At 40.3% G+C, this 17,153-nt stretch overlaps 1 protein-coding gene across 1 annotated transcript; it reads right to left on the bottom strand.

Annotated features, from left to right (window-relative positions):
• Positions 1–873: 873 nt before the first annotated feature.
• Positions 874–16,700, bottom strand: CDC20B (cell division cycle 20B). The gene is given in 12 exon segments (XM_050987366.1): positions 874–1,026; positions 1,804–1,911; positions 2,955–3,149; positions 5,588–5,662; positions 6,542–6,585; positions 6,588–6,758; positions 8,203–8,286; positions 10,882–10,966; positions 14,063–14,186; positions 14,789–14,897; positions 15,558–15,786; positions 16,680–16,700. Coding segments are annotated over 12 exon segments (1,398 nt in total).
• Positions 16,701–17,153: the final 453 nt, after the last annotated feature.

The following is a 17,153-nucleotide window of genomic DNA, read 5'->3' as shown; positions in this document are numbered from 1 at the left end:
TTGTCCTGGTGCTGGGCTACATGAGTTCCTGCTAAACTTTTTTACTTGAATTTCTACACCACTAAATTATTTCAGCAGAGATCAATTTTCTAGCTTTGCTCCTTCTTAACTTATTGAAATATACAGAATCTTTGTCAATATTTAGGACAGAGATTTTACAATTCAGTGAATTTTTTATGCTGTGTCTGTTCAGTGTCAGTAATGACTTTGAAGGAGGATCTTCAGTTGTAATCTTTGGAGGCACCCAAAGCTATCCACAACATTGATTGAAATTTGATTTACAGTTTAAGTCAAAAAGCAGTGGAGAGCAATAGGGAGAAATCAAACAGGTTGAAATTAGTCATTTTCATGGGTTTTGAGTGGAGTTTTCTGGGTTTATTTCATTGTTTCAATACCATGTTCAGGTCAAGTAATTTTCAAAGCAATTACATATTTTGCTTGTCTGTATGTTCTCATTGATCTGCAACAATTTTCCTAAGGAGCGGATATTACATCCAAAATTATTATTTTTCTTTTTTTTTCTTTTCTAGTAAATTACTCTGATAGTTTTATCAGAAGCAGCTCAAAAACTGATTCAGTTACTGAAAAAGGTTACTGTCTTTCAGCTGTCATTCTGTTCTGAATATGCTAAGTGACAGTCAACCTTAATTACTAAAGTGCTCAGCTGGTGCTAATAGGTCTTCATTCTTGGCTGGGGTCTTCAGCATTTGCAAGAGGTTTATACAGTGAAATTCAGTTACAGCTTGTCAGATTATTTCTGTGGTTAAAAGTGTCTGAGGTTGACTTAGAACTATCTAAGTCGCAATCATCCATCTCAGCATTTATTCTGATCATATTCTGATACATCCACAATTTTTTCCAATATTTAATTTCTTACAGTAAGTTATTAGGAATCTTTATAAGCAGGAAGGTGTCTGTGTAGCAATGATCTGGTCTTTTCTGTTCATGAATAGCACCAGAGACAAGGAGGCAAGAAACAACCTCTGCATTTGGTGTAGCCCTACAGCACCATAGAACAGTACAGAGCTATAAGGAACTCCAGTTTCTCTGTCAGAGTGGAAGGGAAACACTCTGCACCGCATGTCTTCACAGCAAAATCCTTCATTAAAGCATGGACTTGTCTAAATGACACATGGAGATTTGGTTTAGACATCATTTGAGAGCTGGTTCAGTATCCTTACATCATGAGATGCAAAAGTATCTATTTATTTGAAGGGTCATTTACTTGTTTTCAACTCTTCAAAGTACGGTTGCTTTATTGTCCAAGTTTATTTATTATCTAAACATGGTAACAACCTATTAGTATAAAAAAGCCCTCAAAACACATCCTCAGCTAGGTTGTAATAGCTCCAGCAAACCAAGTTATGCTGCTTTACTACAGCTGAGAACCTGTTCCTTTGTCTCCTAATATTCAAACTCCAGAAACAAATGTTTTCTGTCTGACTCTTACACCTCTCCTCAGCCCAATGCTCTGGGAATTTTCCTTCCCCTTCATCATTCTCTCTGCATTTAGAGTTTTGGCCAAGACTATTATTGCCAGCAAGGAAAGATGATGAAAAGTGTCTGGCTTCAAGACTATCTCCCCTTCAATCACTTCTGCATGGAGACAGAAGTGGTGAATGAGAAACAACAAACTGCTTCTGAGTCAATCACACATGGTGGTGCTGAAGACAGCACAACTGCACATCCAGAGAAAATCCTGCTGTTCCTCTCACTGCAGACAAAGTTAGTGGAAGTTTGCCAAATGAGTGCAGCTATACAGAAAGAGCATAGCCTAAGTATGCAGACATTTCATCATTTCACCTGCAAATCTGTAACTGCACTTTGGATGATTTTCTCACAATTCATGTGCCAGACACGCAAAATCCCATCTTTCATTCCACCTCGTGTAGCAAGGACTTGTGACTGCCAAGGTCATAACCTAAAAAACAAAAGAAAAACAGATGCCAGAATGGATTTGGAGGTCAGATGGAAGAACAGAGGCATTTTAGCTTGGAGTCTAGCTGTTAAAATGAACTACAGCAAGCACCCGGAATGTACATTCAGGGCAAAGCAGGATCCCAAATCTCCAAGTGCTGCTTCCCTTGCTCTTGTTTCATAGTCTGCACTGTCCCACATACCCTCATAAAACTACAGCTTCCCTGCTTGCCTTTCAGAGGCCACGGACTCACACACCAGTACCAGAAGAACCAAGTGGGATACTTACTGCCTAAGCCAAGCCATCCCAGAAGTCTAAGCAAAGTGCCCCACAGAGCTTACAGGAGACCTGGTTTCTCCCAGGGTATTCCCAGGATATGTCTAAAGCCCAGAAGAAAAGCTTGTCAGAGCTCAGTTCCCCTTGTTTCAATAAATTTCCCTGACCCTTTAACCCCAGCACTACAGTCCAGCCTCAGATTCTTTTGGGAGAACAAACAGCTTGCAAATACTCTACTCTTCTGCCTCTCATTAATATTACCTGACCTATCTCCCACACAGACAGAGACTACATAAGGAATCTTAAATAATTTCATTTAAAATTTCCTTCTTCAGATTATTTGTCACCAACAATGGCATGAAAATATGGTTAGGAGGGCAAAAGCAACTTCATATATCAAATTAATTACAGCAGAAGTAGTTTTCTAAAACTCCAAAAATCCAAATATCTTGTTTGCAAACTTGTAAGTATTACACCACCAAACTTTTCTGTTTGGTAGGTACATAGATAGAAGAAATTGTGATAAACATTATATCTGTTTGGCAACACATTTACAAAGGCCAAGTAATCCAGTATCAAAGCCCTAGCAATCTTATCTATGAAGAGAACTGGTTTTAAAATTAATTGCATTACAGACAGGAGAAACTAATTGACATCAGTAAGATAATTTGAAAAATTGCCAGAGCAACATGCCTTCTCCATATACTTTAGCTGCTAAGAGAGGAAGTGTGGTTTGCAGTGTCAGTGACTGCAATTTCACCCCAGGGTTGCTGGGCCAGGTCTTCAATGTACCACCTCTAGACCAAATTGCCAGCAACAGGTTGGCTAGTGACAATTTCAGGCTGCAAACTGTTTGTTTGTTTGGACAAAGAATCCCAGCACGGTGTTGAGCAACCTGAACTTCACGATGGTGGACAAATCCTAGCAGTGAACCACTGCAGACGAGAAAAGACAGCTTAGGTTTAATAGCAATGGGACACGAAAAGCAACTTCATCACACCAATGTTTCTTCAGAAGCAAACCACATGAGAGTGAAACAGCAGAACAACAGCCTTTCAGAAAGAGGAAACACAGAACAACCATCAAAGCACGCCCTGACTGCGGGGTGACTGACAACGGGAAGGAGCCAAGCAGCTGTGCCATTCCAGCTGGGCAGAACACCTTCTGTCTCACAAGTTCCTTTTCCAGGAGCACAGTGTGTGCCACTAATCTACACTGTGCTAACTGCTGAGCCATTTAATGCAAACTATTTCCTGTCCTTCATGAAAAATCCTTTCAGAAAGTGATTTTTGCCCAAGCCAGGTATGACTCCACGCCCAGATGAGAGGCAGTGTAAAACTGCATTGTACTGCTAAAGGGCTTTCTGGCAAATTACCTGCATTCTTTGGTTCTGTCCCTTCCCTTGTCTTGTTTCTCCCTCCCACTCCAAGGCTTTAGAAAAATCTGCACAGCTTGACACTGCTGCTTGCTAGGAAATTGATTCACAGTTCTACAATATCACCAGTCTGATACACTGTTCAGGTATCATCAGGCTACTAAAGGCAGGAAGGAATACCCTGCCTGGAAACACTGCTACTGTTAAAGTTTACATCCTAGATATGGCTTTTGCACATTAATTTGGGAGTTGAACTGAAAATACTGAAAATACCTTGCAATACATTTTACCATTTTTATGAATATTACTTGCATTAATCCTATGACAAATCAGAAGAGATTCCTGCTGAAATTCACACTTAAAACTAGTATGACACTGAAATAAAATCAGCCAGTTCAATACAATCTTTCTGGGTATCTGAGAAACAGGTATCTCACGTTATTGCAATAGATTTATTTAAGGATTTTAACTATATTGATAAAAGTTAGTAACTGGAGACTTTCCCGCAGTGGCTCTCAATATGTATTTTTCAGGTACATGTTGAGTTACTTAGAAACACTGAAAATGCACACACAAACCTGACTTGCTGCAAGAAATGTCATTGTGTTTTGTTTGTGTAATGGACTTTATGGTACTGAAATTTATTTACAGATGCATGATGATGTGCTGTTGGAGTGTTTTTAACCACAACAATTACAATGAACTCCCAAAGTCAACTGATACTTTGGAAACTTCCACAGAAAATTTAGTGTAAGAATGCTGCTCTAATTTTAGTAACAATACTCCATGTATTTTTGTTCTCCTTGTGCAGTTATTTTAACTCTGCCCTAATATTAGAATTACCTGGTTAATTTAAAACCTAGAAAAAGGAAGCAATGTTACCTAAACCCTAAACCTAATGCATCAGCCATAACTATATTTCACAGGTTCACACTGAAGTTTATCATCAGTTCCTGTTGTTTTCACTGCTTTGGCCAAGAGGAAATGTGAATCAAAACTATTTCTTACTGCAGTGAGGTTATGCCACTTGGCACTGGCAGGATGTTACATCTGCATCCTTGTAACCTAATCCACACAGCATAATTGCAACTGCAGTTTATTAACTGTTTGTTCAGCTGGAATGCCTGTGCCTCCTCGCAGGCCTCATACAATCACAACCAGAACATCTTGTGAAGCCAAAAATAAATCTACCACTACTGCTCTTATCAAGAGATACTAGCTTCATTGTCAGTTAACAATAAAGTCAGCCTACCCTTGCTATAATCTTTCCATTTAAGTAAAACAGAATGCTAACATGTGATTTTAAAATAACAGAAGCATTCATCATGCACAAGTCTCTCCTGAGCCCCTTCATGTGTGAGTCAAAGATCTGAAACAGAAAGTGAGATGGGAAAAAACCCACAAGAATACATCTGACCTTTTTCATCTGAGCCCACATACTGAAATGACACCTAAATGCAAAATATTCACCTGCTACTAAAAAATACACTCTTGACAATGCAAAGGTCAACCACTCCATCCCTTCTTGGGCTAGAGACAGCAATGAGCTGGCCTTTCCTTGCAGATACACAGCTAGAGAGGTGTGCAACTCTTAACAGCCGTGCTTTGCTGTGCATTTGGGAAGACAGATGGAGTCCTGATATCAATGGTGAGGCCATCTCAGTTACCTACTGTTTCCCCTCACAGGGCAGGCCATGATATTTGAAGTTCAGACCCACTGGAGAAAAAATTATTTCAAGCTCAGCCTTTGCACAAAACCAGTCACAGCCTCCAAGGCAAGTGGTGACAGTTTTTTGGAAGGGGAATAAGAAACAGAGACTGCAGAAACAGGTTAAATCCTCTTTGGCTGCTTTCCTGCCATACAATAAATCTACCACTGACTTCTGAGATGGGGGAAGAGGTAAATCACATTTGAACAAAGCCAAGAAAATCAGCTAAAATGAATGGGTCATTTGCCTGAGTAAAAGCAGCAAGGCTTTTTCTGGGAATAGGCTTTACTACTCACCTGCTCAGAACACAATGATTCCAGCCTCAATTATAGACAGGTGGCCAAACATGTTTCTCAACATCTTTCTGGTTTCAATGTTCCACAGCTGCCAATCCAAAACAAACAAGAATAAAAATTTGACAGCAGGAAGAAAGAAAAATTTGTTCCCTTCATCTGTTTACAATTTGGCCATTCCCCAGTTCTGAACTGACACAAGGAAAACTTCAAGCTCAGTTATTTCACAAGTAAGACAATGAGTATTTCCAAATTTTAATACCTTTATCAATGATGCAAAAGTCAGACTGAATTGAAGGGGTACATACCTGTGAGTTTAAAGCTATTTATTTGCATGTCAGCCTTTATGAGTTCATACATGGCAGCACTGTACTTCAGTACCTTCAGACTGCTGACTCATGACTGCAGCAGGTAGAGCCAGTTCTTATCTTAGCATCTCAGCTATAGTCACACAAAACCCTCTTGTTAGTAGTAGTGTCACATAACAATAGGTGCAGATAAATGTGTAAAATCTGATTGAAGTCAAATTCTCAAATGTGGACCTGTAACAAGTGTTTTGAATTGAACTGTAAAGGTGTTGATGGCTAGAGTGATCTTAGCAAAAGACATACAAGAAAAACATAGCATGTGCTGAATAAAATAATTAATGACACTTCCTCTTACTGATGGAAAAATAATCTGCTGTCACTGGAAAACTGAATCATTAATCCAGTCATCAGCTTTTTTTGTTTTAGGAGCTTCATTATATGCAGCTAATTCTGGATGTCACTAGGTCTGGATGTTCAGTAAGGTAGAATAGGATACTGGGAAGTGCTACGTAAGTTTTCAGCAGAATCCTTCTGTAGTCCAGTCAACCTTTTCCATTTGTTTCCACTGGAAAAAAAATCAGTATCAAGTAGTTTGGTAGCCACTTTTGCTAAAAATGGAGAAAGACAAAAAAAAAAAAGTAAGTTATCTAGTACTTGCATACTTGCATTTCTCCATCACTGATCCAAACTGCAAGGCACATTCCTTTTTTATCCAAGCCAGACATTAAATGTGTTTGGAACTAGAATTCAAATCAATGCCTTCAACAGCTTTCAAATAAAGAGTGCATCCATTCCATTGCTGTTCTACAGTGACAGCAATAAGACTCTCGAGGCTCCAGCCAAGTACATTTAGCTCTAGAAGAAAGCTACTAAAAATTACTGCAAAAAAATAATAGATAATAAGCTGGGGTAAAGGGCAGTATGGTTTGGGGGAGAGAGACTATGGAAAAACATCTAGAGAATTCTTCTATGAAACCTTTACTGGCAAGCATTCCACTTACATAGAAGGAGAGTAACTCTGACAAACCCAGGTCTTTGTAAGTCAAATTTCCTCAAATGTGTATCTTTACACAGCAGCATCTGAGTTTACCCACTGGAATTTTTTAATCTCTCATCCAAGATTCTACATTGCCGCATCACTCACCCTAATTTCTTCCACCAGAAATGAGGTTCCTTCTCCAACAGATACAGACCCATAAACATCCTTGCTCCAAAGTGATTCTTTTGACTGAGAAAGACATAGGACAGTGTCTATATGGTGCAGTTTGTCCACCATCTTCGAGTTAATGATAACATTTACCCTGCAAATGGTAGGGGAAAATGCAAAAAGTTATTAAGAAAACTCTGCTCCTCATCTTCTGGGCTTGCTCAGTAAGAGCATGATGGAAGTACTGCTTCCATTGTCCCTGAAGCTGGGCACATTGCACTTGCAAAACAAATCCCTGTAATAATTACCTTCAGAACACCCTGTTATGTCATGAAGGTCAGCAGCAGATGGTTTACAGCATTTAATACTAAACTAGGACATTCTCATTTTGCATGACCCCTGAAGCAGAGAATGTGCTACCATAATCCAAGGACTGACATCTTTTTTTGGTAACTGAAATTTCTCTGGAGAACAGCTGAATCCATCAGCTTGTTTAATTATAGACCTGACTGTTGCAGCAGAAACCATTTCCATAGACCACTGCTGTTAATGTTGTCAGTCTTGGGACATAGCTTGTGCATTACCAGTGTATATCATACCAGCAAACCTTTACCCTGCTCATGGATGTACATGAACACTTGCAAAGGTAGGTTGAAAAAATCTTGCCAGGGACAAATAAAAACACATATGCATAAATAGTTTGTTAGATCTTATGAAGTGCTCAAAATCTTCAGACCTAAGATTTATGTGTGTTTGTGTGTAACTCTTGAGGGTTTAATTTTTGCCTCCTCCAAAAAGACATGAGTGAGAATTTACAAGGTGTCACCCAAACCACAAATGATGTCAGTTCTATCCTCCAAAAAAAGATATTTCAAAGTCCACTCAATGAAACTGCTGCTGTGGTTACTGTCTACTAGATAGCCAAGGCTGATTGCTGAAATATTTAACTTAATTTTAAGTGGAGGTAGATCTATTTGATTTGAAAGTTGTATTGAGATCTATAGCTGAAGGAAGATGTACAAGAGTTATGTCCTGCAGCGTTTCCATTTTATGGGAAGGGGACGTATCACTATCTTTCTTGAAACACACAGAAGAAGTCTGTGAAAAAAGTGAAGTCTGTGAAAAAAAACAACACACTGGAGGAATTAACTTAATCATTGCACCAGTCAGTAGTACGAAGCCTCACTTCTTGCTCCAAAGGCGTGGATGGCTTCATGGTGGTAACACTCCTAAGCTCGTTCTGGGTCCTCTCTTGACATCCTGTATTTGAAGATTCATCACACAAAAATCAGTAATGCAAAAAAACACCATCATTTTTTCTAAGGCCTAAGCCTTTCACATTCTCATTGTATTTGCCTCTACACAGCTCAGAGGGGGCTTGAATGGCCTAATTTATCCTGGGTAGGCTCAAAACACTAGACACACTAGGCTAGGTAGAAACCACATTTCACCAGCTTTTTGAAACCTCCATGCATTCAGTCAGGCAGAACTGAGAATAGGCTCCACAATATTTTGTTTAATGATTACTATAAAATATGGTGGTTTTTCTCTTTTTTTGCTTTTTTTTTTTGTCAGAATTTGCTAGCAGCAGAATGTTCCTGTGTGCTCTCCCGCTCCAAAACCCCCCTACACAGTAATTAATTATTTTACTCTCTGGGGTTTATTCCCTCACAAATGTCTTCCCCACTGACACCTAACCACAGGAAAAGGTTTTTAAAACAAACGCTCCTTGATCACACCACACAAAGCTCATGACAGCACAGTAACGAGAAACAAAAGCCAATACAGGTGTGAGAAAGAAGAGTCATCTTTTGTGGTCACTGTCTACATCAGGCTGCAAAGACTCCTCAGCACTATGAAAAAACACCAGATCACTAGTGCTTTGAATGATTTAATGCTAGATGTTTACGTATATGAAATTCATTGCTATAATGTATAGAGCAAAATGCTGAAGACCAACATTTTTGCAATTTTCTCTGTGCTTTAATTTCCTTCTTCAAATTATTCCCCAGAGAGTAGTAATTGCAATGAGTCTTAAGAGTTTCAAGGGCAGAATATAATATTTATCTCTACAGCTAACCTCTCTGGTTCAAAAAAGAATTCAACACTGATAAAGTGTTTGTACTTTATAAATATACACATACACATCCTACATAAAATTTCAATGACAGTTGTGGAAAACTTACATCATAAATCCCTTCCATACTCTGTCCTTAACCTTATCCCCTATTCCCAGTTTCTATTGGACAGAGAGTAAATGTTTCTTCTCTCAGCTGTAGTATTCCTTCTTTCTAAAGATGAGCTAGTAGATTACAACAATTTTCTTCTGTGTCTAAAATTCTGTGGAGTTAATTAAGAAGGTTTGCAGGAATTACCTCAGATCTGCACAGTGGGATTTGTAACACTGCATTCTAACCTTAAAAGTCTAACATTATTAAAATGAAACTTTGCAGTACAGAAAAAATTATATTTCTAATAGCTAGATTTTTTAATTACTTTTGAAAAATTTTCAAAGCCTTTCTGAATCACACCAAGTAAAATAATTCAAGAAATTTAGGGCACTTAATTGTAATATTCAATGAATAGTAACATTTCTGAAACACTGTATATAATTTTCTTCTTTAGTGCTGAAAATACACAATGAGGCAGTAACAGATTAAATCATCTCTAACTCATTTCAGGATTCTCTTCTCATGTGAGTAATTCATCTACCCTAAATCATACTGGTTACCCTTCCAACTCTATTCACCTACTTCATGGCTACATTAATATGCATAACAGGCATATGTTAACATGCATTTCTTAGTGGAAATTAAATTTCATCGTGCCATTTTCTTATTTTGTCTGTGTGGTAGTGAATATCACAGACTTTTGATAAGATTTTGGCACTCACATGCCTGTGTCAATTCTCAAAATGAGACTCAGGAAGTGATAAGTAGTCAGTACTGATAAGTAGTCAGTATAATCAAACTACTCAATTAACAAATAGGTGGGTGGCATCAGACCTGGTATTCTTAAAGCCCATATTCATTTGTCATCAAGGTTAAAAACACTGGGATTTATCCCTGTACTGTTGCTATTAACTGCTCTGAAACAAGGTTTATTTGCACTGAGGAAAACAATGAAAGAAAATACAAGCCTATCACATAAATCCCAGTTTCTTCTACAAGGGCTGAAATCTAGATTCAAAAAGAGAAATAGCCAGAACACTGAAACAAATCATCTGTCCAAGATGGAAGACACCAAAATATTAGTCTGATATTTAATGAAGTGTATCACACTCAAATAGGTACAGGAACGCCTGTATAATTTGTCTTCAGGTTCCCCTGAAGGTTTTCAAATCTCTTCATCATTGACACCCCCTACTGCCCAGTCATTCACAGTAAATTAAGCAACTGCCCCACAGATGAAACCAGCAGCTGTGCTAGGGAAAGTTTGACCTTTCCCTACAGGCAAGAGCAACAAAACTCTACTATCTCTGCATGCCCTGATCCCATGTACTCAACAGTCCATAGAGCACATATCCCCTGCCCCTTTCACAGCACAACCCTATACTGCTTGTAGCGTTCTGAAACAGAAAAGCTAAAAGGAAATCAATGTTTTAGGACCACCAGTGCATCAGATGGGGGCCAAAGGAGAGCCAGGTAAAATGCTAGGAGTTAACCACACTGAAAAAGCTGGAAAACTATGTGTTCAGAGGTTGTGAGAACTCTACAAGTAGCTGTGGGCAGGAAGCTCTCAGCCACTTTGTATTATTCTGTAACACTTACTGGAAGAGATAGATGCACTTGCTTTTCCAGTGTAGATGCAGACTGTTCTATCTTTTGTTCAGTGTGCCTGAAAATTGGAAGGTACCTTTTCAGATGCAACCAGTATTTTCCCAGACCTTCACATCACCACTTTCTGCAATGCTATATGCAGCCTCCGGGACCATTGGAACCTAAGCGGAAGTGAAAATATGACTGAATTAAGAAGCCAGTTGGAAAACATATTTAAATATTGCGGCTAACACCAATCCCATTAAAGGACTCCATAGTCATTACATGAAAGCCTCATTCCCTGAGGTGGGAAATGAATAACAAATACAGAATATCAAATCATGTTCAACCTGAGAGACTTGCTCTAACCTGAGAGACTTGAGACATTTTTCCTTCCATAAAACATGGTTTCACTGCTAATGATCCCACACACTTTAGCAAAGCTGTTAGAACAAGGCCACCTTAGTGGAAGAAGGTCCAAACTTGTACAGTGAGTTACTGCCTGGGTCACCTGTCAAACCTTAGTGACCTCTTGTCTTCCTCAGAATTTGCATTTGGACTAACGTTATTAGCTTGCAATGACATTCCTGGATGCTGCCAATGAATCTGTCAGTGAGGGAAGAGCAGTTCTGTGGTGCTTACACTGCAGAGCCATTGGTTACAGCACGACACCCCTGGATGTCAGAGTCCTCCCTCAAACCAGGCTCACGGACACTGACTCCATGATCTCATTCCTTAAACCAGTGCCACAATATAAAGTGGAAAATAGCTACCAAGTATCTCTGAGGAATATGATCTTAAAAATTACATTTGCATTTCCTTGGGTATGAAAGAAAGAGATGATGCAGCAAAAAATAAAGAAAGAGACATCTGAATCATTAGGTCTTTAACCAAGATTCTAAGACTCAGATCAGCTCACACAAGACAGGAATATCTCCATCAATTCCTAGTAAAATGCATTTTTTCACAATGGTCACTGAGATGAATCCTCTGATGACAAATGTCTTTTTGTTCTGTGATTATTTATATATAGTAATGTGGAAATGGAGTGGATATTTTTACCAGCCGTTCAAGATTAGTGAATTCTTTCTGTCCAATGTCTGTGAAATCTGCCCTTCCATGCACACTCTGTGTCACTCTTCTTCAAAACCCTGCTGCAATCATGACAAGAAAGGTCTTAGAAAAACATAACTCGAAAATAGAAGTGTTTCTCCTTTATATATTCCAGCTGTTCTACAGCAGGCCTTCAGCTTTGAGAGGCATTTTCTGTATGATTTATACAGACAACTTGGCAGAAAGCTAATCACATTGCTTGGATATGTGTCCCTCTAATATTAGTGCAGACATTTCTGTGGAAAATTGATTGTGTATGCAAGGAAGTAATATTCTGTCCCACAGAGAGACCACACACACTCACTGGTATGTGAGAAGATTCTATTTTCAACAGACTATTCTCAACAGATCCCATTCCTTTATACCAACAGGCTGCACAAAGTAAATAGTCATTTATTATTGTATTTGAGAAGATAAGAAGATTTTCATATGGGTTTAGCCAAGACTGACTTTCAAATGGTTTTAGGAAGAACTTACATTTTGGCCACATCATGATGCATTACAGAGATGCCCATATCTCAATTTAGGAAATGGTTGTACTCCTGGATCTAGAACTCTGAATACATTTGCTCTAACTCAGTTTCTATGTGTAAGTTACAGTATAAATCTAGGTTTACACAGAATCCACATGAACCTCATGAGGTTCAGTAAGGCCAAGTTCAAGGTGCTGCTCATGGCTGACGGCAACTTCCAGTATCAACACAGGCTGGGGGATGAACAGATTGAGAGCAGCCCTGCCCAGAGGGATTTGGGGGCATGGATGGATAAAAGCTGGACATGAGCTGGAAATGGGCAGCTATAGCCCAGAAAACCAATTGTATCCTGAGCTGCACAAAAACGATGTGGCCAGCAAATTAAGGGAGGCGATTCTGCTTCTCTGTTCCACTCTGGTGATCCCACCTGGAAAGCTGCATCCAGTTCTGAGGCCTTCAACACAAGAAAGACCTGTTGGAGCGGGTCCAGAGCAGACCCACAAAAGTGATCAGAGGGCAGGAGCACTCTTCTCTGAGGACAGCCTGAGAGAGATGTGGTTGTTCAGCCTGAAGGAGGGACCCTGGGAGACCTTCTTGTAGCCTTTCAGTTCTTAACAGGGGGCTGATAAGAAAGAGAAGTACAGACCTTTTAGCAGGGCATGTTGTGATGGGACAAGAGGTAATGGTTTTAAATTAAAGGAGGGGAGATTGATACTAGGTATAAGGAAGAGATTTTTTACAGTGAGGGTGGTGCAATATGTTGCCTGAAGAGGTGGTGGATGCCCCATCCCTGAAAACATCCAAGACCCAGTTGGGCAGGGCTCTCAGCATCTTGATCAAGTTGAAAATGTCCCTCATCATTGCAGGTGGTTTGCACTAGATTATATTTAAATGTCCCATCCAACCCAAATAATTCTCTTACTCCATTTGAACAGAACAACACGTACTCGTCTTCCAAAAGATGTTCCATTACAAGAAAAAAATGTTTTCTGTACATTACTTCATGGAAAGAGTTTATCATCTCATCAAAAAGAGCAGTTACATTCAATTTCTCTGTTGGCTAAATTGACCTAAGACTATTCAAACAATTGAGTTGTTTATTTTAAGAGTCCTAAAATTTACTGACTCTCCAACCAGTTGATGGAGGGGAACAAGAGCAAAGAAACCTCTGTTTCCTGTTGAAAGGAAGAATTTCAAGACTAGTTTGTTTATTAAGAAAATTAAGTGATTGTCCCAAGAACCAGGTTTCTCAGAATGGTATAAAAGCATGGTCTCTTTCCAACATCCAGAGATGTTCACTATTACAAAGCATCAGACAACAACCCTAATTAGTCCATCAATGCTGACATCATCTCCTTTAGTCAGAAGTTCAGCTAAATACTTTCACAGAAACTTCTCAATTATATGAATTAAGGATTATAAAATGCTATGAAAAAGACATTAGGTATGCAATTCTGAAGCAAGTTCACTAAATAGTTATGGTCAAAAGAGTAATTATGTGAAAGCAGCTATTAACCTCTTCATATCAGCTTTGGAACTGGTGCAATCCAGGGAAGGAAAGAACAGGAGAAATTGTAATCACTGACTAAAAAGTTCCATCTTAATATTTGAACAGTCACAAGGAGATAGCAGTAAAGTAGAGAAGAGGTTTGAAGTGTCATATTATGGTAATAGATTTTCTAACGTAAGTACCAATGGTTCACACAAGAAGTCAATTTTGTACTGAAGGGAAACTTCTTCACTAATGAAGGTGGGTAGCTGAAACATAGATTTAAGGTCCAAAACTGCATGGATACTGCTCACTACAAAGAATAAACTGATAAAATGTACAGCTACATAAAATAACACTTAAACAGGAAGTGTTCTGAAGTCTTTGTTTCACAGGTTAAGCAGATTCTTTGTGTTCTTTCAACCTTGACCAAAATCTGACCCCCTATTTTCAGAACAATATTCTCAGAAAGGTACTTTTTGGTAACTTTTTTGGTAATTTTTTCAAAGCACCTCATCATTCTGTCTCTGTGACAAAATCAGCAGTTACATCCTGAAGAACTGAAGCAATGATCTTCACACACAGTGCTCATTAAAGCAGGTGGAAAACTGAGTCATTCATGTTCCTCATGCATCTTTCTTACAATAAATGCTTTCTCTCAGAGGTAACAAATCCTTCTTGGGGGCTTCATTAGTTGTCTTTTGATTTTAGTTTACAGGATAATAGCCAAGAGAAAAAAAAGAAAAACTGAATCAAAAAATGACAAAAAAGTTACTCCTAACTTTTCTCCAGCAGACATTTCCTAAATGGACCATCTCATGTTACTGTTATACATGTCAATAAGGTAGTATCCCCAAAAGTGATTCCAGGCCAAAGACAAAGGTAATATCCTGTCTGTGCATTTGAATATGGCATAATTCACCTATTACTTTTCCATTTCAGCTCTCCTGGTATTCCTGCCTTCCAAACCTGCTGCAGCATGACTGCTAGGTAGAGTAATTTTTGTGACAGAGAATTTCTTAAGCATCTGAGGTGTTACTGTAAAAACAGTTTTAATGGAAAAAATCCTTTTAAAAATGTGCATGGGAATATATGTCAAACATTTTTAGAATAGCACTGATTGTGTAAGAGCAGTACTGAGAAAGCAGATCTGCACACTAAGTGGGACAATGCAAATACTGACACTTGGAGCAGTCACCCTGCTTTCCTTTTGCTGGTGAGAAAAAGAGATATTTCTACAGCACTATTCATCTTATCCTAAAAGAGATGTCTAAACAAGATCAGATTCATCATTCCCTTTATAAAGGATGCCTGTTTACTGCTGCAGCTGTTGTCTGGCCTTAGGTTTATTGACTAGTTACAGAAAATTAGCAGCTGATTTCCCTGGACCACACAGGCTTTCACCACTGCTTGTAGAGGCAGCATGCAGAACTTTCCATTCTAGAAGACAGAAAGACTTCAGACTGTTTTAGCACCAGAGTTTCTTAGACCTGAGCATGCATTACTGAAAAGTTCTAGTATTCACCTTAGTAGAAAATAGAATTACGTTTTCTGACCATAATCATAGGAACATATCCAGAGCACATAGGAGCATCTTTTATTCGTTTTCTAAATATTTCGATTATTAATCAAGAAGTCAACCATGTAAAGTTCTCTACATCTTGCAGAAAGCCCTTTGTGGACATGCAGCCTGCAAACCCTTCCCCGCTTTCCCCCAGCGCTGCTGGAAGCAGGAGTCGGCACTTTCAAAAGTCATTCCACGTTCCGTCAGCTCCCTCTGTTGCTGACGAAGAGAAACAGCCTCCCCTAGAATCGTCGGTCCTCCAGACCGACTCAGAGCACTGGAAGTTTGACCTGCACTCTGGATGGCCCTCCAGTAGATCTCTTCTAGGGTGAGTAGAGCGTGGCTGTCCCCTGGGCCGTGTCCCTTTGTCAATTCAAGAAGCCTCAGGCATTTGAGAAGAAGCAACCACGCGAGGCCAGCTCCTCATCCCAAGGGTGCACTCCAGCCAAACCCAGGCCTCCCTCCGGATTGGTTTGCAGTTATGGCTGGGTCTGTAGGGGCTACACATACAGGAAAGAAGGAGCAGAAGGAAGAAAACGAGGGGCCTGGATGAGCTCTCCTACCCTTCTGTCAGCTGTTGATAACTTTTCCAGATGTGAAGGTGCTGGTAAAGACCCTGTGGCCCCCTGCAGCCCAAGGAATTTAAAACCACTCTTGTGTGTCCGACATCACAGCAAAAAAAGGCTAGTCTGCCAAAGACACTTCTTGGCTAGGCATAAGACCAGTTTTTTCCTCTTTCCTTTCACCCCACTCAGTGTCAGCTGTCTGTACAGCCTGCTGCCCTAAGCTGTCTGCACACTGGGAAGTGGATCTGTGGGTACAGCTTTCCTTTCACCACAGCAGCATACTCCTGTGAGAAAATCACAGAATCAATTAGGTGGGAAAAGACCTCTGAGATCATCAAGTCCAGCCTATAACCTAACGCCAGCATTTCAATAGACCATAGCACTAAGTGCCATGCCCAGTCTTTCTTTAAACGCTCCCAGGGACAGAGCCTCCACCACTTCTCTGGGCAGCCCACTCCAATGTCTAATAACCCTTTATTATATATAACCCAAATTTCTTTGTGAAGAAATTCCTTCTAATGTCCAACCTAAACCTAATGGCTTGAGGCTATTTCCTCTTGTCCTGGAAGAAGAGACCTACCCCCACCTGGCCACAGCCTGCTTCAAGTCAGTGGTAGAGAGTGATAAGGTCTTCTCCGAGCCTCCTTTTCTCCAGGATAAACAAGTCCAACTCCCTCAGCTGCTCCTCACAGGACTGTGCGGCAGACCCATCACCAGATTTGCTGCCCTGCTCTGGACTTGCTCCAGTACTTCGGTGCAAATTTAAGAAATGAGAGGATGCTGTCCTGGAGCTTGCTGTGCCTGGGCAGCCTGCGCAGGCTGCTACAGCTCTGCGCCGCCGGAGCCCCGGCAGCGGGAGACGGGAAACACCGACACTCACCTGGCACAAATTCCCCGCCGCAGGCTCTTCCGGAAATCCCTACCGGAGGCCATCCTCGCTTCGAACGGACGCGTTTCTCTGCGGCTGCCCTGGAGCCCCGCCGGCCGTGCCGCTGCTCGGGGCTCCGCGGCGGCTCTGCCTTCGCGCCCTGCCGGCGGCGCCCAGCGCTTCCCCGGGAGCGCCCGGCCCGCTCCCAGCCTGCCGCTGCACTCGCTGCAGGACACCAAAAAACCAGATTAGCCAAAGCTCAGTGTCAGCCAGTTCTTAGTTCGCGTTGGTTTTAG

The sequence above is a fragment of the Serinus canaria genome, chromosome Z (assembly GCF_022539315.1).
Source record: "Serinus canaria isolate serCan28SL12 chromosome Z, serCan2020, whole genome shotgun sequence".
NCBI classification, from domain to species: domain Eukaryota; kingdom Metazoa; phylum Chordata; class Aves; order Passeriformes; family Fringillidae; genus Serinus; species Serinus canaria.
This window is presented reverse-complemented; position numbering and strand designations above follow the sequence as displayed.